This window comes from Dendronephthya gigantea, unplaced genomic scaffold (assembly GCF_004324835.1).
Source record: "Dendronephthya gigantea isolate DGI-Jeju-01 unplaced genomic scaffold, DenGig_1.0 000094F, whole genome shotgun sequence".
Taxonomy (NCBI): Eukaryota; Metazoa; Cnidaria; class Anthozoa; order Malacalcyonacea; family Nephtheidae; genus Dendronephthya; species Dendronephthya gigantea.
The window spans coordinates 381,563-402,936 of NW_021163104.1; the positions used below are offsets into that span (position 1 = coordinate 381,563).

Sequence of the window (21,374 nt, forward strand, 5' to 3'; positions counted from 1 at the left end):
CATTTGATGCTAAGTTTGAGGGGATGGACTAAGTTCGAGTCTTTATGGTGAAGAGAACTACGTTTGTTAGTTCACTTTACAACTGGTGTAAATTTGTTTTCTTTCAACATTTCGGTCACGAGTGAGGCGAAATCACACATGCAGTCGCCAGGGACCACAGAATATTTTTATAGATTTTGCTGGTGATGAGAATCCTGGAGGAAAATTGTAACCAAATTCCAGAGAACTATGTTCGGGTAATAAGTTCTTTTTGAACTGGAAGAAAAAATAAAATGAATAAAAAGATAGTTTGTATATGTTTGATTCGTATGTTTATTTTCAAATGAACTTGGTATGATAATTTTTAGTATTTTTTCTACTGAAACAATGCTGATGGTAATGCCGAGTTTTCTCTGTCCGAACCTTGAGCCATGTTCATTGTAGCTGTTGGGACTCCCCACCAATCTGACTTTGTCTGCTGATCCTGGAGATTTTTCACACTTAACCGACGAAGTAGTTGACCCTGTTTCATCTGAAACAATGGAGCATTGTTCACCGCAGCTGGATTGACAAATGGCACGAAATCAATCACTTCATTTGGGTTTATAACGCTCGCAGGATTTTTGAATGCTTCGTATACTTGTAGAACAGATTTCTGGATTGCTTGATTGACTATACCAAGATTTTCTTTATTGCCATTAGCCATCAGATATTTGTCACCATAGGAGATCCATTCTTTTCCTTTTTTATTTTTAACACGCAAACCATATTTGCAATCTTCATCGTGCATAAATTTGCTGAGATAGTCCCCGATATTTTGAATGATGACCTTGTTATGTAACTCCACACGTGGTGTCCTATATATAGCGTGAGAAACCAAAAAAATGCATGATGATTGATAAAAGATGGAAACGCATGGAATACCTGAAGAAGATGGACACAATTAGAAATGTTTCACATGCAGTAGAGCTCAGTTGTAAATGATCATAATTTTTAATTTTACACATTTATTTATTATTTCATTAAGCTTTAATTTCCCAAAGTAGCGTAAGTTATTTTTTAGTTGACAACAAAACAAAAACGACAACAACAACAACCATTACCATAATCAATAAAAAACACTTCATTCGAGTGGCTGTGAATTTCTTATTCTTTAAACCTTTGCACTAACTCTACTGACTTTCATGCAATTGAAGGTGAAAGGGCCCAACATTAATTTTAGAAAATCAGAACCTATAATACAAAGTAAACCAAAAGAGCATACAGATGCGCGCCACAAACAGCAGTTTTTGCAGATATCAGTTTGCACCTAGAATGGTCAGTGCTTATGAGAAGTAATATCAAACCTGATGTGACCAGCAGAGAAACTGTCGGTGAGAAAATGAGCAGCAAACGCATCCAAAGCGTAAGCTTCCATTAATTTTCCTTTCTTTGTAACGGCATTTGAATCTTTCGCGGCCTCCCGAGCTTTCAGTACGGCTAATTCATGACCTGCGAGGTATGCTTGTGTTGCTTGCGGTTGAAAGTGATCGAAATTCTTTGTTGCCAAACTCAACATGCCGCCAAATTTGACAGGCAAACCTCCTGCCCAAAATCCGCCAGTCGCCTTATCCCATTCCGCATCCGTATGAAGTTTGCCACCACTTTTTATAGCCTTATGATCCTCATCGATCATTTTCACAAGTTTCTGAACACGAGCTGGAAGATCCTTCCCTTTATCAAAGGCAAGTGTGCCGAAAGCTGCTAGGAATCTTTTGCGACGTTTCTCTCGTTCCACTCCCTGCGTGCCGTCCGCTGCTGGGTCAATAATTGGAGTGTCGGGGACCCCAAAGAAATCTCCAGCCAACGCAACTATTTTACTGAATGGAACTGCAACGCCATTAGGAAGGGTCAAGATGCTGGTAATTCCGAGCGCGTTTGGTAAAGTTACGCTGCTCCCAATTGTATCATGTTCGTCCGAGTTGAAAAAGGATATTTTCTCCTATCGTAAAATAATAAAAACCTCGATATAATTTTGTATTATTAAACAATTACTTTATGGTTTCCCATGCTTGGATGCCCTGCATGATCCAAACACGCGAGAATGTGCCAGCCTCGTTCCCAGGGCATTTCCTTTTTTGTCAGCAATGGTCACAATTAAGTGTTTGGGTCAGGTGATGCAAACATAATGATCGAATTAAATTTCCGTGTTTGGAAGTATACACCTGTAATTTTCAATGCCATATTCTATACGAATGTTTACTTCCCAGTAACTTGACACCCTTGACACAATTATGTTTTACCTTTAAATCTTTCTCATCATAGGTACCACCCTGTTAAAAATTTGAAATACGATTACTTAAACTTATGATAGCGTAACTATATAGAAATTAAATGTAATAACTTCAAGCGTTAATGCATGTGAATATTAGCCTACGTAAAAAAGAAAGGTATATATTGTACTGTACGGTTCATTAGAAATAATTTAACGTATAACTCCATCCTGCACACGACAGTGGCACGGTATTCTATATTAAGTGTGTCGCGCAATCGACTTCCTACAAAGCATTTTTTTAATAAAGAGAGAAAAAGTTAAAACCACATGTAATTGACTGCAAAAAGATAAATTCGTCCATCAAAACATCGCCCGACATGTTGCACATGACATTTTATCACGAAGCAAATTTCTCGACCCAATCAAATGTTTTTCTTAATTTTGACGCGATCTGTGAAGTCGGTATATACTTATAGTTCGTCTTCATCTCCACTTTGTGCGATCAAAAACTTTTATCTTAATATTTACCTAGCTATGGCCTAGTTCATACGTCACATTTTGGTCGCGTCGAATGCAATTCAAGCAATAGATAATGAGATGATAATGAAGCTAAATGAGGTTTATCATCTCATTATCTATGGTTTGAATTGCATTCGACGCAACCAAAATGCGACGTATGAAGTGGCCTTATAGAATTTGGCGTTTAAGGACACACGCAGTTACCTGTTAAAATACGCGAGCTATCACACTTTAAATAAATGTGTTATTGCAGAGGTATATTGCCTTATACTTGCATTTCATCAAAACTTTTTATATGCGATGCATGGTTATTACAAATAATAATCTTGTGTAGAAAAATGCCTGACGTTTATTTGATTCGCACTTATATAATTATACTCTTTTCTCCATCCAAGAAGTACGCAAATTTAGCACGAGGACGGCCACGTCAAAAAGGATCAAAAATGGCAAATAGATTACAGATAGCATTATATCTAGTGTCTTAAATCAGCGGAAATTAGAAATATTTCACCCTTACGTTTGGCGCTGCCCGCACTTTTACTGTAAACATTATCATAAACACAACGCATAGGATTCCAAATTTACCAAATGACACCATCGTTGTTTTTTATCTAAAAAATAAGAAAAAAATACTCAATTAGTTTCATACACATTCATTCATGTCATTATTACATAAACAGGAATAACGAAATTGTTAGGTATACATCTTAGTTCTATATCAAGGCATGCTAAAATTAGACGGATTTGCGTTATACGTGTTGACTAAATTTAGAAGGAAACATCGAAACATCATCAAGCAGATTACCCTGAATTCCTTGTCTAAAACCTGTAGGTGGTCGCTGACTTTCCAAGCGATATATGTTGATTCGTTTTATAGGCAGTTAATATAGTACACCGCGCGTCTTCTGATACTGGCTCTTCCAAATAAAATGAAAGTAATATATTTTTGTACTTAATACCTAAGTGCTAACCGGTAATGAATTGTTGCACACAGTTTCGCACCTGCTTAATTCATTGCGTCCTTGCAAATAAAATACCGTCCCCCAAATATGTTTTTATGAAAGACCACAATGCTCGAAGATTCATTCTTCAAGTCTCTCATAAAGAAAACATTCTCCGTTTATTTAGGATTATGTTTTCACAACTCAACCATTTTTTGCGTAGTAGAAAATGCTAGCCATCACTTCTATATTATAATTTTTTTCTACGTACATAAAATCATTGCATGCTATATATGTTATAGTGTGTTCTTATAAAACAAAGTTTTAAATCAAATTTAAAGGAAAAAGAAGGGGATTCTTTGGTATTAGAGATACGGAATATTAAAGAAACTACAGCCGGATGCGCAGGTGTTACATTATAAAAAGCAAACGGGCTACTGCGCATCATAAGACCGAGAAATAATCAACCCACCAGTTGTCCCAAAAATAATTATACTCCGGTGTAATTGATAATCACTTTTTAAACAGCGAACCATTACACTGAATTAAATTTCATTAAATAGAGGGAGGGAAGATTAATTAACTTGATATTGGCATTACAATTTACAAGTATATTTTACCTGAAAAATCACGGTGATATTAGTTTTCAAAGTTAATAGTCAATTTATAGATGCGTTTAAATACAAAATCGCAGCATAACAGCAAATAATGAGAGAAGCATAGACCTATTCGAAAAAGAGCAAGTTCAGGTTTCAAAATTCAAAATAATTTTTTATTTCTAAATTTTGACTGGAAAAACTTTGTTTTCGTCTAGCTTCCAACAGGTCCAGCGAAAAGGTGAGAAAATAAACAAATGACTTTAAATTCAGCACAGAAAATCTGACTAGCCTCGTTTTCGCGTAACTTTAGCAATTATTTTGTTGTGATATATAAGGAAAAAAATAATCCACTTACTCACTTACAGATAATTATAAACGTGATTTTGCAATTGCATGGAAAATTCTCGTCGCTGGGCGCTGGCAAACTCCAATTCTTACCAGATAATCACCTATACCCGGTTTTCTCAAAATGCATTATGATTGCCCAGCTAGTTTGATTTCGTTAGATAATTCATCATTACTTGATAATTCATCACTGTTTGATAATTTCTCATTAGACCACTTATCGAGGCGAACTATTTTCAAAGCTTGCATGTAGTGCGTCATCATAATAATTTATGCCATCATAAGAAATCGGAGATTGTATACATTACCGTTAACGAAAACATTTTTGAATAATCCGCATTCCGCTGCATGTCACATCACGAATTTCTTGTGCCTGGTTTTACGGCATAATTTTTTATACTACACTGATAGCATTCTGTTAAGTATAAAGGTCTGTACACAGTATAGTGTATCAATCATATTATAGATAAAGCAATACTGAATTGGCTTCAAACTGTATTTGCTGCCCATATTCCGATTGCAAGCCAACAGCCTATTAAACATCTATCAGAAGTGAATTGGATCCAACAAAATTGGATCTTGTGAACAGACCTTAAGACATCAAACACTCCGACTTAAATGAACATATCATATACAAACAAAGAGAATTAGTTGCATGCCCACACGACGATTTTCTTACCAGACGGAATTGAAAGGTTCAAGTGCTATTTATTTGCAATATCATAATGCTTAATTTTTTGCTTAATCGATGTATTAATGCGTGATAGTCGTAATACTTTATTTCTTAAACATTTTCTTTGAGCTGTAATTTTCTGTAGTAAAAGCAATAGAATGATTCTTCATCATGTTCGAGCAGGAAGTTTGCGTGCAGGAGTCATTGTCAATAATAAAAAATAGCAATGTCCGGATATTGTTATTATATTTCAATCAAAATTATGATAATTTCCCGTACAACGAACCCTTCTTGAATTAAAAAAAAAATCCTAATAAATACTCAAATTCAAAATGAAATAAAACAACTAAAATACAACGTAATAAATTTAATTTACGACAGATGAAAATATTATGTTTAATAAGTGAAAAGAACTGAAATTCAAATTGAACACGAAAGGATTGAAATACATCACCAAATTTTGTTAAACACCCTAAGATTACTAACCGAAATACAGATCTAAAAACTCAATTTTTCAATTATGAATAAGAATTACAAGAAAATGTCATTTTCATGACGCATGCAGGCTGTGCAGTTGTCTTTGCTTTTATTAAAATTATTATTATGCATGTTTGACTTATGTTATAGCGGTAGCAAAATTAAAAGTTGTTAGTTAAATGAAGATCCTCTCAGCTTGAGGATTTGAGATAGTGAAGCCATCATACAAAATATTCAATTGGATCAGTGGCATTTTTGTTCAGCTGGATAGCATCAAGATGAGGGGGCTGATCAGCAGCTAAAGCTTGAAACACGCGTAAATGAGCATATTCTGGACCACCAACATGAACCTGTAATAATTAAAATTAGGTATAGTCTAAATTAAACAATTCAGCCCCTTTCACGATAATGCTAGATAACAATACATAGCATTTTGCGCTTTTCTAAATCAATAAAGGGTGCTTGAATTGTTGAAAAAGACACAACCTTGGACAAACAATTAAGTACCCAATATCCCCATGCAGTATAGAGGGTGTGGCACCTGGTTATTAGGCAGAAACTCCACATAGAACAGCCTACTTGGCTCTCAACTTCACCTTAATAAAATAATTCATTCCATTCACAAGTTGCTCCCTGTATAGTGTTGCTTTGAACATATCAAAGACCTGGCCTGCCTTCTCCTCAGCAGCAGCTTTTACCTGAAACGAAAAAAGTAGCCGCGTTCCACTCAAATTTCCGCCAAGCTTGGTCGAGCCACCATTATATTTGTCAAATCTCAAATGGACAAATTTTTTATACAGAATCAAAGTATGAAATATAAAGACAACAATAATATGAAGCTTATGAAGATTATGAAGCGATACGGGTGTGATTCATATTATATTCAATAATGTCTTAAATATCGGCTCATTTGTGCCGAAAAGCGATTGGTTTGCCTGGCATCCTTATTTTGCTTCTATATGCATGATAAATATAAATAAATAAAAAGATTATATCAACTAACCTGATCACAGATTGCTTGAATCTCTGGAGTGGCCTTTTTTGGTTCACTCAAACCGCCTTCTGACATTTTTCAGCGAATTTTTACTGTTTCCAAACGAAAAGGTCGTGAATACTTTCTTTGATCGCTAAAATAATTAAAAATATGCATTATATAAGAACAAATTAATTTGGTCTAGTATATAGACTTATACTTGACTACAAAGCTCACAATGATTTGTAAATTATTTGTTTCCAACCATGTCATGTGAGAGAAAGACAGCATGACCAGTCAGCCATTATGTAGCATGCATAGATTCAATGGTGGCTAACCGAGCTCATAGTTTTGTGGCTAAGCGAGCTTAAACGCGTACGTATGTACACGGAACTTGCTCTTTCGCCATGCACCGGCTATTTTGAGAACATTCAGGCCTACTCCTATACAGTGATTTAGATTAGATTTTGTCAAGACTACAGTACAGATATTTTTATTTCTACTTTAATCAATTTCTGAGTGATCAATGCGAAGCCTGGTTTCAATTTGATTTTGTTGACTATTGATGTAATTCTGTTAGTCTCTAAAGGCCCGTTTACATTTGCAAATTTTGCTGCGATTCCATGTGCGATATTCTTTTAACGAGAAAGGGACTAACGATTTTCGTATAACGAGGAAAAAATTATGAATGCCCTAATGTACGGGTCTCCTTATTTCAACATCTGTAACTTATCCACTCATTTGCATCTATCAAAAGGAGAAACGGGCCTTAAGCGAACCGCAACAGCAGTGTTAGGTTGTCTTTCGGTCTCGTTTCGGTTGCGGTCGACCGGTCACAACTCAATCTTACATGCAATGAAATGACACAGGAGAAGGCATACATCTATGATCTAGCAATACATCCAACTCGACGAACATCAATCCCACTTTTATCGATTCGCTTGAATTAAAACGCATAACCCTTCATCTTCACAGTCTCGTTAAAACCGGTGCGTGTTTAATGGGTCAAACACAGGCAAATTCGATATTTTCTCGATAACATTTGCTCGATGCACAGCCATGTTGACATGTGAATAATATTTTGATATGAATATTTTAAAATCCATATCAAAAGTATCAGACTATACACTTCACGGATTATCATGTTATAATTTAATGCAAAACACTTTTATTCCTTCTTTAATAAACCAGAAAATTTTACGCAAATTTGTAGCAAAATTCTTTCACTCCTTTCCACTCCCGCCAAAACACAGTACGATTTTGTCTTTTTTTTCTAAAATTAGCATGCGCGAGCTGGTATGCGCAGTGCAATTTGTTGTGTCGATTTATGGCAGGAATCTTCCTCACTTTTTTCCTCCCCGACACAGCTAACCCAAGCCAAATATGCTTCCTAGCCGTGTCACATCGAGATTTGCGATGTCAGATTTGCCTCGTTCTGATGAGTCGTCATAGTAGCTGGAAACCATGTGCTCGCTCTATTTTGACATCTTGTTGTTAATTAAGGCATATGAGCCGTCACTGTTGTTAAATTACTCATTTTGCGGGTAACCTTTTGAATCACATACGCTGTGAGCCTGTGACGTTGTAATGTTAACATTTTTGGTAATTATCGTTAACCGAAATCAACACATTCCGAACGCACATCACTAATCTGTGATTACTGCTAATATCATCATAAGAGATGCCTGCGGAGGAGGCTAATTCACAATCACTGGTATCTTCACGCGTTTAAATTTCCTGCGCTTTTAACTTTGCGGTAGCTATAATAGATGAGCGGACGCTTTTCCGGAAACCATATCATAACATAAATTTAGATACGCGATCGTCGTATAGTTAAAGATAAATTAGAGATGCTTCAAATGATAAAGATATAAACTTACAAAGTGTGTTATATGCCTTTAATTGCACTGTATAAATTTCCAGCTTCTCAAACGATCTTGCAGTCTCCAGCACGTTTAGCTAAGCTGTTGACCTACTCGCAAACACGCGCATTTATTTATTAACTTAGCGTTAAAAAATGCTTTTGACTTGCAAATTACACGCGTGTGCTCACATGATCCACATCATCGGCGTTAAAAAAAGATCAAATAAAAGCTTCTGATATTATAATATTGACAAACACAAAAGGACAGTTGAGCGCTTGTAGCTATATACTTCAGTAACGCAGAAATCGATCGATTTTGAAACAAATGGCTAAAAAGATATGATCTACGCTATAAAGAGCATGCATGATAGCTTCTTTGCGAAGTTTAATTCGACGAAGCCACGGCGGAAAAGTCTTGCAAATTATATCTAAAATAATAACCCACTGTATTCATATAATTATATGGCATAACGGGAGAGCTTAGAATAATATATGAGCCGATTGACAAAGGGAGGCTCAGCCCGAAACAAAGATTAAAGTCAGTGAAGTATACAAACAACAGGCTTGCATGTGAACAACAAGGAACTTTATAAGATCTTTAAGATTTTTAAGCCAATAATTATAGTGTTACCTTCCAATATACCAAACTCATATTGCAGGATTTCATCGATCCAGGTTTTCAATTACAATATTTATAACCTTTGATAAAAGTTTGCTTGCACATCGGCTTTATGTCGGCTGTGAAAAGCTGATAAAGCTCTCCTCGGTATTATGAACAAGTCAGCGTCGGGAAACAATATCCAAGTGTTGCTTTGAAAACAGGAAGAAAGAATGTTTTATAATGTATATATGTATAATTTTATACATTTATATGTACATGTATAATGTAAAAAACGTTGTTATAAGAGAGTCGAGAAAATTCTAGAAGTTCGTGTTTTCATATTATGTATGCTCGGACATAATTTCTAAAATAATTTAAGAAATGTAATTAAGATAATTTCAAGAAATGTAATTAGTTGCACTGCATGGTATTGAAGTGGTATTCGCGTCCGGTCTGCATGTGTGGTCTTTGTGATATCACATGCAACAAAGGCCGCGCACACCGGACGCGATTCCCCAACGCACGTGAAATTTTGAATCTACACTGCAGTCAAATGTATTGTAGTTACTTAATATACAAGAATATTGTGATAGGTTAATATTTATTTGCTTTTGGAACATAAAAAACGTCTGAAAATCGCGCCGGGTTGCTATAAGAGAGTAAAGAAAATTATATAAGTTCCTGTTTTGATATTAGCGAGGTGAAGATTTGATTTCCACTACCACTACCGCTACCTTTTGCTGACCTATTCAACATGTTATTGGTTAATCAGGTAGCCTGGTCGCATCTGATTGGTTTATTTTTCATTTAAGGTCTCGGTAGTGGTAGTGGTAGTAAAATCTGAACCTCGCTATTATGTACGCTTGGACATAATTTTTAAAAAATCGGCAGGCAATAATATACATAGAAGTCAGAAGAGGTAAAAATTCTCCCAAGAAATGTAATTATAGTTGCACTGCATTGCATTAAAATGCTATTTGCAATATCAACTTATGCAAATTAAAGAATTTGCACATGTTTTGAAACACCCCGTATATAGTTGTTATGTAAAGGAATTAAGTTGTTGGCGCCTTTAAGATATAATTCTAACTTTATTATTGGATCAATTTTGAAAGCAAATTGCAGAAATATGCATGCGGAGAATCAATTTAGGGAGAAACTATGTACCAATAAGTGTTTGTGTACGAATCTAAAATGAGCAAATCAATATTTACGGCAAGTAATGTATATGTCTGAAATTTCTTTATAGAGCCGACTAAATGGTAGGACTTCATTAATCCACCACCGTTTTATTACAGTCCGACTTGAGTGAACATATATACAAACAAAGAGAATTAGTTGCATGCCCACACGACGATTTTCTTACCAGACGGAAATGAAAGGTTCAAGTGCCATTTATTTGCAATATCATAATGCTTAATTTTTTATCGATGTATGAATGATGAATCGTAATACTTTATTTCTTAAACATTTTCTTTGAGCTGTAATTTTGCTGTAGTAGAAGCATTAGAATGATTCTTCATCATGTTCAAGCAGAAATGTTTGCTTGCAGGGATCATTGTCAATAATAAAAAATAGCAATGTCCGGATATTGTTATTATATTTCAATCAAAATTATGATAATTTCCCGTACAACGAATCCTTCTTGAATTAAAAAAAAATCCTAATAAATACTCAAATTCAAAATGGCTGAATTGTCTTTGCCTTTATTAAAATTATTATTATGTTTGACTTATGTTATATAATTTATAGCAATAGCAAAATGAAAAGTTGTTAGTTAAATGAAGATGAAGATCATTCTCAGCTTGAGGATTTGAGATAGGAAGCCATCATTCAAAATATGTAATTGGATCAGTGGCAGTTTTGTTCAGTTGCATAGCATCAAGACGAGGGGGCTGATCAGCCTGAGGTAAAGCTTGAAACACGCGTAAATGAACATATTTTGGACCACCAACATGAACCTGTATAACAATTGAAATTAGGTAGTCTAAATTAAACAATTCAGCTTCTTTCACGATTACGCTTTTCTAATTCAATTTTTGCAGTCATAAAAAGGTTTTGATTTATGGAAAAAGACACACCCTGCATAGGTGACCAACACACTAAACAACATCCCCAGAAACTCTTCATAGAACAGCTGCGATGTATATATGCAAACTATACTAGGGCCTTTACCTTAATAAAGTAATTCATTCCTGCAACAACTTGATCCCTGTATAGTGTTGCTTTGAACATATCAAAGTCCTGGCCCGCCATCTGCCGAGCAGCAGCTTCTACCTGAAACGAAAAAAGTAGCTGCGTTTCACTTTTCAAATTTCCGCCAATTAGACTGGGTCGAGGCACCATTATATTTGTCAAATCTCAAATGTCAACAGAGTTACCTGTGGACAAATTTTCTAAACAGATTCAAAGTATGAAATACAAAGACATCAATAATTATGAAGCTCACAATAAATTCTCACCAAACCGTTTTTTTTGCCTTCAGGGTATTTCAGGATGTCCCTGGGCTATCATGCACCCCTGCCAGGGGCTCAGCTCAAAGTGCGCCGGAACTGCATAACGGGAAGACGTCAAGGGCGCATCGCCCCGCAGGATTACTCTCCCTTGTGATATGTCACAGCGATACGGGTGCATGTAATTCATAGTATAATGCAATGGCTTAAATACCGGCTTATTCTGTGTCGAAAAGCAATTGGTTTGCATACACTAGATACATCAGTGATAAATATAAAAAAATATATCAACTAACCGAATCAGTCATTGCTTGAATCTCTGGAGTGGCCTTTTTTGGTTCACTCAAACCGCCTAGTACTGACATTTTTCAACGAGTTTTTACTGTTACCAAAGGAAAACGTCGTGAATACTTTCTTTGATCGCTATGATAACTAAAAATATGCATTATATCAGAACAAATGAATTTGGCCTAGTATATAGACTCACTTGACTACAAAGCTCACAGTGATTTGTTATTATTAGTTTCAAACCATGTCATGTGAGACTACATGACCAGCCAGCCATTATGTTGCATGCATAATATATTATAGGTTTATACTATATTTGACCACACATGCAAGCAAGCCGTAAATTGGTGTTTTAAGAGTAAATGGCATTGCATGATGGAGCCCCCTGGTCGAAAGCATTGCAGATACCAAATATACACGTGGTGTTTCTATAAACCAGTTGATAATTGTAGATTATTGTATAAAATTTTATAAAATATATAAGTACAAACATACGACGATATTTGAATGAGCTTAGAGGAAAAATTACTTGGCTGATAATTTCTACTGAATAATTGTACTGCCAAGGCACAAGGCACAAGTGCAAGAAGACTTCATGCACTTCTTAGTTTTTAACTACGAATTGAACTTACCTCGAACAAATAGAGCTCTTTTCTTATGAAAGGGCCAACGCAAACTAGCAAAATCTACGTATGAACGCGAGAATTAATAGCATGGTAAATTGCATGGGAAATTTTTTGACCAAATTATGTACTTAGTACTACATATTGCGGTATCTTAATTTGTTAGCCATATATATAGCCTGGTAAATTGCATAGGAAATTCTTTGACCAAATTATGTACTTACTGCGGTATCGTAATTTGTTAGGCATATAGCCTGGTAAATTGCATAGGAAATTCTTTGACCAAATTATGTACTTACTGCGGTATCGTAATTTGTTAGGCAAGCAATCACGCGACATCAAATATCACAACATTGCGGCTAGTGCATGAGTGTTATTTTCTATACATACTGTTTCTTTCTGCACGATGCAGTTCTCGTTTATCGCGTAGACGCGTACACATCTCGACCTACTTTTGTCGAGTTGCTTGACATACGATCGTACGTTGGTTGGCGCTGGGCGTCGCAAGTTTTACATGCGAAATAATCTTAAGTTTTCTTGTTTTGCATATATGAAACGGGGGGGGGGGTATATACCGAATGAATCGTCTGTATTAGGGGAAGATATAACTATGCAATGACGCACTTTACTTTATCCAGCAGCCACTCTGGCGCCAGGAAACTATACTAAATTGAGACTGATTTCCAATTACGCTTTTTTCTTACGCACGTACACGCATGGAAAATTTTAACTACTTATAAACAATAAAGTTAATATTATTTAAACGTCTAGGTCAACAAATGCATACTAAAATATGTATTCGCTGTATTAAAACAGCTTCAAGAAAGCCAGTGATTATTCTGATACATTGTTTCCATGAATTAGCCTTTCTCACGATGACGAATATGCGCCATTTTTGGGGTACTTTTTCTTAAAACCGCAAGCGTGAGACCTCATAACGGCAACAGTCTTTAATTTTAGGCTGGAGTTATTTTTCCAATGGTCTGTTGATTCTAAAAAAATTACTTTTCATGTTATATAACTTTTAAAACATTGCGAGAAAGGCTAATTCAACAGCTCTAATGTTTTTGCTTGTAAAGTCTACATTTCCTAGATGTACATATTATAGTTTACGATGTTGAAGGGTTGCATTCCCACTGTCATTGCACAAAAACTTTGCACCATAAAGAGAATCTCGAACCCAGGGTCAAAGACAACTATTTTTAACCTCCCATTCTTGGACGGGGAAATCCTGCATTTATTTAGAAGAAAAATTGTGCCCGTGTACGATCAGATTCTGTCACGAATCGAATATTTTGAAGGTAAAACACCTGAAAGGGTGTTTTGAAGGTATTTTTAAGTTCACTGACGAGACTTGCACTATTTTACGGACGCCTGATACAATCCCAGTTGTTAAGGTCGACACAGACCGGACGCCCAAATTGGGCAACGCGGCGCGAATTTTCAACGTTTTTAATTTTTCAAAATCAAATAAATTTTAAACTATCATAATATTCTTGTATATTACATAGCAATAAAACATTTTGACTGCTTTAGCGTCCATAGTTTCCAAATTTTACTTCCAGAATTTAATTTATACGCTTCTGAAAACTCAAAATTCGCGTCGCGTTGCCGCATCGCGTCCGGTGTGTATCGGCCTTTAGATTATCTGCAAAATCGCTACAAGAAACCATAAAGACCAAGTGTAAATAAACTGTCACCTAACGCTGGCTAGAGGTCAAATAAATACCTGCATGCAAAGCAGTTGTAACCCTAAATGCAATAAATAAATATTTAATTCATTATTAGGTGCAATGTTAACATCATCAAAAGCTGATTTCGTCGATAATTATTCATGGTAGCTAATGTCATTAACTGAGTAGCTAAATTATTATAACACTGATCACGTTTTCAGTCCAGTAGAACATGCATTAGGGGCTGTTCACACGAGCCCGGTTACCGAGCTCGATTTAACGAAGTGAAAAATGGACTTTGAGGTATTGATTGAATAGAATAAATAACATGATCCTGGAGGTCAAGAAATTATCCTAAGAATAGCAAGTGCTTGTTTTGTTTTAAAAAGACTTATTTCATTTCATATCTCAAACTCATAACCGGGCTCGTATGAAAAGCTCCACAGAAGCTAGGGCCTAGGCAACAGTGTTGTACTTTCACAATCACATCATTTTGGCGTTTACATGAACATTTTTTCAAGATTTTATCAATGGGTGCTATTTGTCATCCGAGGCGAATAATTTAGCGCGCGAAAAGGAAAATAGTTTTGTAGTGCACAATCTAGCAACCTCCATACTTTACGTTCCTCATGCAAAGTACTGAGATAATTGCAAGCTATGTTTATACTGCCAAAAAACACTAGATCTATGAGACAGTACATTTAAAACAACTCCGTTCAGCCACGACCTAAAATGTTCACAAATTTCTGCAATTTTTATTATTTCAGGTTTCGAGCATTTGAATCGGTGTTAAAGGATTTAGCTAACACGTGTTTTTTTTCTAAGCCATTGTTTGAATCACTGACATGCATGTACAGGAGCGTCGTGATCTGAGTCAATAATAATGTGATCACACTCGTCGGTCACATGCAGAATATCGTCATTCACGTGATCGGTTATATTAGTAATTTCGTGTGGTATTTCCACAAACTGATGAGACGCCCCAAATGCAAATCTTTTTGTCATCCCCTGATTTTCGTCGAATGCGGCGCCAAATTTTTCATAAGGATGAACACACTTTTCAGATATATCAGAAGTCTGTTCCCAGGCAGAACAGGGTTGTTCACAAAGACTGAAAGCTTGATCCCAGGAGTCAGCAGTTTTCTCGAATGCTCCACAGCTTTGTTCACAAGACTGAACAACATTTTTTTGGCGATTTTTTCGTCGACGGGGGGTGAGAAGATGCCGCCGCTTTTTCCTTCGAACTGGTTTAGTTTGCCTTTTGTTTTGAGAAGTATTGGTTTGTTGCGATATAGCAGAACCAGACGCCTCACTCGCCTCAACGGGTACCATCGTCTTGTATGTCGCCTTGCTGTAGAAATTTTCAGGTTTTATAGCACTGGCTTCGTACTCTGCGGCCGCACAGGATCCTGGATCTACTTTGTTCATTTCCCGGACGAAATTCACGATAGGGCGCTCACAGCAGTCAACTCCAGAGTCATAACCAGAAAATAATGGGTAGTCTGAGATTATATCTAAACAATAAATCATTGCGATTATAGCTGGCAGCTGGGAATGCTGGGTACGAATAGGTGATAGAAATTTACCACATTCAGACAGAATCCTGGTAAAAATACTAAAGTTGAAGGCTGGAAACGTAAACAGCATGTAGCTGCAGTAAATTAGACTGAGCCATATTCTTTCAATGAAACATTACAGTCTTTATTTACTCCCTTTATTTCACATGTTTTCAGACGGTCACATTGTAAGGTGACTTCAGATGACTGATCTGAACAGAAATATTTTGCTCGATATCTCGAGAAAATGTCACATCATTTCACTGCATTCATGATTTACATGCGTCTGACCAACAGTCTGGCAGTGAATTGTATTATAGGAGCCATGACATAGCTATAATACATAAAAATATGCAGTCTTGCTAAAGACTGAGACCAACAAAGCACTCACCTCCAATTCTATGAGTATCTCTCTTTAATCTCTTGCTGGTATCCCGAAAACTGTACTTCCTTTCAACCGAGTCTTTGTTGTCATGAGAACTGAATGCCCCTTTGCCACGCCTTTCACACGTGACACACTCACATTTACAGTTGGCGTCACCAAAGAAGTTGCTGCCATAAAAACACGTGATCTCTTCACCCTCGTCAATATCACGCAATACTTTCACACACGCTGTTGATACACCTGTAGACACAAACTAAAAAGAAAATACAGAATAAAAGGGAATTAATCTGAACCTAATCTCCAGGAGGAACAGTTAAGGATGGTAGTAAAAGGTGCTTAAATATTGCTCTTGAAATTAAATTTTTTATGTCCCTGAAAAGGCAAGATACGTATCTTTCGGGGCTAAAAGTATAATTGTGTTTCATGTACATTAGTTAAACAATATTGCTCATCACAAGACCTTGACATCACCTGTTCTTATCTGGTGGTTTACTGACAACGTGAGACTACACTTCGTACTGTATATGCTTTGTACAACATAACTGAAGACGTTGACACTGAGAACATCTAATGCATGAAAAGCGCAAACTAACCTTACAATTTGCACGACAGTCTAAAAAAAGAATAAATGAAAAGCTAATGTTATGATATGATCAGTAGTGTTTCAATAAATGAAATGTATTCACCTTTATTCAGCCACAGAGTCCAATGGAATGTATGCAATGCTTACACATGAAGAGATGTATATTTCATATTATATACCGGGTATTTCTTTACATCGATAGCTTGGTTGGTTTATATATTGCTTCATATTATGATTTATATATTGCTTTACACCAATAGTTGCAATGTGTAAAGGCCATTCCTTAAGAGTGATTTTTGGGTAATTGTTTTCAGATTAATGTGCTGAGCAACCTGTTCATTTGTGCAGGATGTAACCGTACCCCCAAATGTACTTCTTACCATGATTAATGTATGCTGCAGGTCCCAGCCATAATTGCGAACAATTCTTTCTTGTTGAAAACATAATACTGAAGTCATTTTCACCAGGACGAAGTAATTTGGTTTCTTCTTCACTAGTCATTTCAGCAATACATCCACACAGGTAAGGAATATTATCACCTTTACACCTGTACAGATAACAAATATGTTGGAGAATTTGTGGGAATACACATGTACTTCCAACTTTGTTAAATATTATTATTATTGTTACATCTTTAATCAGGGCGAAACCCATCAGCAGAACTTAGCTGTTATCAACGGATTGTGTTATTTTGAAAAGGGAATAAGAGTTAAAGTGGAACTGCAACCTTGTGTCTTTCCAGATAGACTTTAGAGTAACACCACCAAGCAATTGAGAAACTACATTATCTACACATTAGCTCATACATACAACTGGTACAGTATCTGATGATTTTTAACGGCAAGAAATTAAGTGAGAAATTAAGGGGAAATTAAGTATTTTGCTATGGTAGATGATAAATTAATTCATGCATCTATATTCACTGCACATGAAAGAGCAGCTAAAAGATACCAATTTCTACATCAAATTTGAATGCAAAGCATTTGCCATGGCATTTGTGAAACAAGCAAAGACATTTGGACCCACAGACAATTGTATTTTTAAAACATGTCTATTGCAAAGGGCTGGATGATATACTCCAGATCTGAGTGTGAATATTTACCATGATTTTCTTGATATGACTCTGGCACCTTCTTTTTCAGTTGAATATCGAGTGCATGGGACCACTTTCACTCCAGAATCAGGCATGAACAAACCAAGATATTTCATTAACTAGAAAATATATTATTTATGTTTTACTTGAATGTTATGTCCCTTACATCATTTACATGCTAACTTCAGTAGCACATCTTATTACCTGTGATTGACCACTGATAGTTTATTAAACACAACATATAACAACACATTAAAATACCCAGAAAACTAAACTACACTGTACAACCACACAAATTTCTACTGAAGTATCCGCACCCTGCATATATCTGGTTAACAAATGTATTCATATATGATTGACAAAATGTAAAGATATTGTATGAAGTTATCGCCCAGAATTGATTACACATCAATAAAATTGATTTGACATTTATATAGACAAAGCAGTTTTTATCAAGTATGTTGTTCGGAAAATTTAATTTCTCTTGGCATAGGAAAAGAATATCCCAAAACGAGAAATCATGCACAAATAGTTGCCACTCAACTTGAAATGATTTCTTATATATCTATGCAATTGTTAAAGAAGCTGACTGGCTGCTAACTCATGGTAACGCTAAGGAATATTTCTAAAAGCAATCTACTCATCACTCACAACAACTTGAACTGTACCTACAGTATGAATATCTTGCAAAGGCTGAAAATTGCTAAGCACCACATACCATACAATTGCTTCAAAACGGCTCATTAAAATTACTAGTAGTTTCGTAAAACTTAGACTAAACCTCAGCTTCCTCAAATCAGAGCTTCACTTTATTAATCATGGGCCCCGGTTTTACTTAGGATTCCTTATTCCTTTGCAACATTTTCATAATTGTTAGGAAAAAAACACTATTTGGCAAATTATCCCAACATTTTTATAACCAGTCTCCTGAACTATTTTTTGGATGCCACAAGGTTGGAAAATGGATTAGACTTGAAAATCAGGTTATTCCCACTGTCCAATCTGATTCTTTATGCTATTGGGTGACCATATGGCGGTAAAAATTAATCTGCTATACATCTATAATATTACCAGGTGCTAAAATTGCATATCATTTAAAACACTTTTCTGTCTGTATGTAGGCTAGAGCTAAAATTTCTCAGAGCTAAAGTTTATGTACTGTGCACACCAGATATGCAGGTTGTGGTTTAGTTTCCTGGGTTTAGTTTCCTGGGTTTAGTTTCCTCGCCTCATTTCGAGAAAGCCAGAAACAAACCCAGCAAGGAAATGTTTTTGTTTCACTGAATGAGACATGAAATATTTAATGAGCAAACAAAGTGTTGTCTATTGTCTACTCCCCCCCCCACTTTTCCAATATTAATCACATGATATAATATTTCGAAACATCCAACATTACGAAATATCCTGAAATCAAGATTCAAGACAAAAAATATTACTAACATGATCTTTAAATGCATCGATCTGTGCTCGAGATTTATTCAAGAAATAATGAACGCTCCATTGTCCAGTTTCTGTTACAACCTGTTTACATGCCCGCTCCAAATCACCCGTGCTCTCAAGTTCTGTCAAAGTTTGTCGTATTACGGAATGATCCGACTTTATAGGTCGAAATCTACCACTCATTTTGTGAGTTGTAAACCCGAGATAGACGTCTATGGTAAGATTAATGCACATATCGTCATGTTCAGCGAGTTGTTTCGCAGGAGAAATCCCCGGCTTCGCACAATCCACAGGCTTTATAATCACCATGACTCGCCTCGATATTATCCCTGACGAAGTCGTCTAACCGTAAAGCACGGCTTAGAAATGAAATAGATCACTATAGGCTTTTCGACATTGTGTCGGTAGATAATTTCAACTTCTCCCTTGTTGTTCTTCGTTAAAATGTTTCTCACAAGTTCTCTTCCGACGGTTTCAAAATTCAAACGTAGTCACTTTCAAAATCATCTAAATAGTCATGTGACTCATTTCCTCTTTCCCAGATCCTTTGAAGGAGCTGACGTCATTGGTGTCGATTTTTCCTAATGCGAGCATGCGAGCCAAACCCTTTTGGCAGATCTTTCTTTATAGATCATACATACAGGTTGAAGAAGCGTAAATTATGTGAATCGCTCATCCAAAGCCAATACAGTCTTCTCTGTGATAGAGCAATCATATCTTTAAAAAGGTTAAAGGGTCCTTCATAAAATTCGCCTCCCCCGGTAAGGACGTCCCAGGTTGATTTCCTTTGGCCTTTGAATTGAAGGTTTGGTAATATGAATGATTTTTTAACTGTATACGCGTGGATACTCGGTCATAGTCGTTTCACCTCGTGTACCAAGCCATTCATTTGAAAACATACTGAGGTTGCATACAGCTACTATGGGAGTCTATGCGCTTATAAATATTTCATTCCGTTAATCCAGGACTTCGAACTGGAAGCTTTGCAATTTAAATACTTATTATAAATATTTACTTAAATATTTTTGCACTGTGCTTACAAGCTAATTTATTTATATTGTGATATCGGCCATGCAAAATTACAAAAATAAACAATGCGCTTGTTTATTTCCACTGATCTCTATGTAATAACTGATTTTTTTATGTAAACGTGAAACATATAACGATCCATGATGTTAAAAAAAACGTAAGAATATAAGATAGGAAGGCATGAAACCTATCATTCTTGATCCCCGGAAAAAAGAATTGAAACGCCTATCTACGTTCCTGTTAGAATATATAAATTCCCGCACAATATGAGAATTAGATCATTGAAATGATTCATTACGCCTGCTAACGTCCCAGTGAAAAAAGTGGCTACATGAAATAATGTTCTTGGACGAGTATTCTATTTATTCTATTTATATGTGGACGGGCATTTTATTCAGCTTCAAGACTTCATATTCATGTTATATTTGGAATATCAACTTTCCCTTTGTTTCCGCTTCTTCTCTTCAAGAATATTGGGTGTGGACCTTTCCTGCACAATACTGTTGTGCATAAAATACGGAAACGGAAGGCGGGTGGCAGATCGACGCATTTGTTTATCAGTACTGAGATAAAGTTATAAGCATCAAATTCTGAAACTGGATTAATTGTACTACAGCTGTGTTGTACTACATACAGCTTCCTTAGTTGAAAATTATATGCTTTTACAAATTACAATGTCCTTGTTTGACACCACAGTTAGCCAAGTTGTCAAAGATATTTCGGACGATACGTTGGTCCCGGTCCCAAATCGCAGTTCAGCAGATTATTGCAAAATATTGTCATTGGTTAAACGCAAAGAACTGTTTTGGCACCTTCCATGGAAGTCAGCATTTGAATATCTTCCTACAGAGCTAACACTGAACGATATTTTGATCGAGGTAGGTCTCTTAAACCCGCGCAAAAATACGCATGTGACAGTGTAATTCGTTTTCACCGCCCGCTTTCGTGAAGCCGGAACAGCAACTTTTTTGAGACAGTGAACTGATCTGGGACCATTCAGGGTTATAATACAGTATAAGATTCCGA

At 36.0% G+C, this 21,374-nt stretch overlaps 3 protein-coding genes across 3 annotated transcripts; all 3 read right to left on the bottom strand.

Annotated features, from left to right (window-relative positions):
- Positions 1–307: 307 nt before the first annotated feature.
- Positions 308–3,663, bottom strand: LOC114533763. Its single transcript, XM_028555356.1, has 5 exons — positions 3,558–3,663; positions 3,270–3,363; positions 2,262–2,291; positions 1,326–1,960; positions 308–836 (listed from the first exon to the last, which is right to left on the bottom strand). The coding sequence occupies exons 2-5, from the start codon at positions 3,348–3,350 to the stop codon at positions 356–358; spliced, it is 1,227 nt and encodes a 408-aa protein (XP_028411157.1). The 5' UTR covers positions 3,351–3,363; positions 3,558–3,663; the 3' UTR covers positions 308–355.
- Positions 3,664–10,947: 7,284 nt separating this feature from the next.
- Positions 10,948–12,682, bottom strand: LOC114533777 (leukocyte cysteine proteinase inhibitor 1-like). Its single transcript, XM_028555372.1, has 4 exons — positions 12,599–12,682; positions 11,975–12,101; positions 11,401–11,502; positions 10,948–11,186 (listed from the first exon to the last, which is right to left on the bottom strand). Exons 2-4 carry the CDS (start codon positions 12,041–12,043, stop codon positions 11,055–11,057), a joined length of 303 nt encoding a protein of 100 aa, XP_028411173.1. The 5' UTR covers positions 12,044–12,101; positions 12,599–12,682; the 3' UTR covers positions 10,948–11,054.
- Positions 12,683–14,346: 1,664 nt separating this feature from the next.
- On the bottom strand, positions 14,347–19,816 carry LOC114533764 (histone-lysine N-methyltransferase KMT5B-like). Its single transcript, XM_028555357.1, has 6 exons — positions 19,320–19,816; positions 17,889–17,998; positions 17,167–17,333; positions 16,797–16,816; positions 16,210–16,456; positions 14,347–15,776 (listed from the first exon to the last, which is right to left on the bottom strand). The coding sequence occupies exons 1-6, from the start codon at positions 19,626–19,628 to the stop codon at positions 15,100–15,102; spliced, it is 1,530 nt and encodes a 509-aa protein (XP_028411158.1). The 5' UTR covers positions 19,629–19,816; the 3' UTR covers positions 14,347–15,099.
- Positions 19,817–21,374: the final 1,558 nt, after the last annotated feature.

Excerpts from the sequence above, each read along its gene's own strand:
- LOC114533763 (XM_028555356.1), bottom strand. The coding sequence starts at position 3,350 with ATGGTGTCATTTGGTAAATTTGGAATCCTATGCGTTGTGTTTATGATA. Across the intron at positions 1,961-2,261 it reads ATGATGAGAAAGATTTAAAG|GAGAAAATATCCTTTTTCAA; the intron begins GTAAAACATAAT and ends ATTTTACGATAG. Across the intron at positions 837-1,325 it reads TTCTCTGCTGGTCACATCAG|GACACCACGTGTGGAGTTAC; the intron begins GTTTGATATTAC and ends CGCTATATATAG.
- LOC114533777 (XM_028555372.1), bottom strand. The coding sequence starts at position 12,043 with ATGTCAGTACTAGGCGGTTTGAGTGAACCAAAAAAGGCCACTCCAGAG. Across the intron at positions 11,503-11,974 it reads TTCAAGCAATGACTGATTCG|GTAGAAGCTGCTGCTCGGCA; the intron begins GTTAGTTGATAT and ends TTTTCGTTTCAG. Across the intron at positions 11,187-11,400 it reads GAATGAATTACTTTATTAAG|GTTCATGTTGGTGGTCCAAA; the intron begins GTAAAGGCCCTA and ends ATTGTTATACAG.
- LOC114533764 (XM_028555357.1), bottom strand. The coding sequence starts at position 19,628 with ATGGTGATTATAAAGCCTGTGGATTGTGCGAAGCCGGGGATTTCTCCT. Across the intron at positions 17,999-19,319 it reads TCGATGCATTTAAAGATCAT|TTAATGAAATATCTTGGTTT; the intron begins GTTAGTAATATT and ends TATATTTTCTAG. Across the intron at positions 16,457-16,796 it reads ACTGTCGTGCAAATTGTAAG|TTTGTGTCTACAGGTGTATC; the intron begins GTTAGTTTGCGC and ends TTTTCTTTTTAG.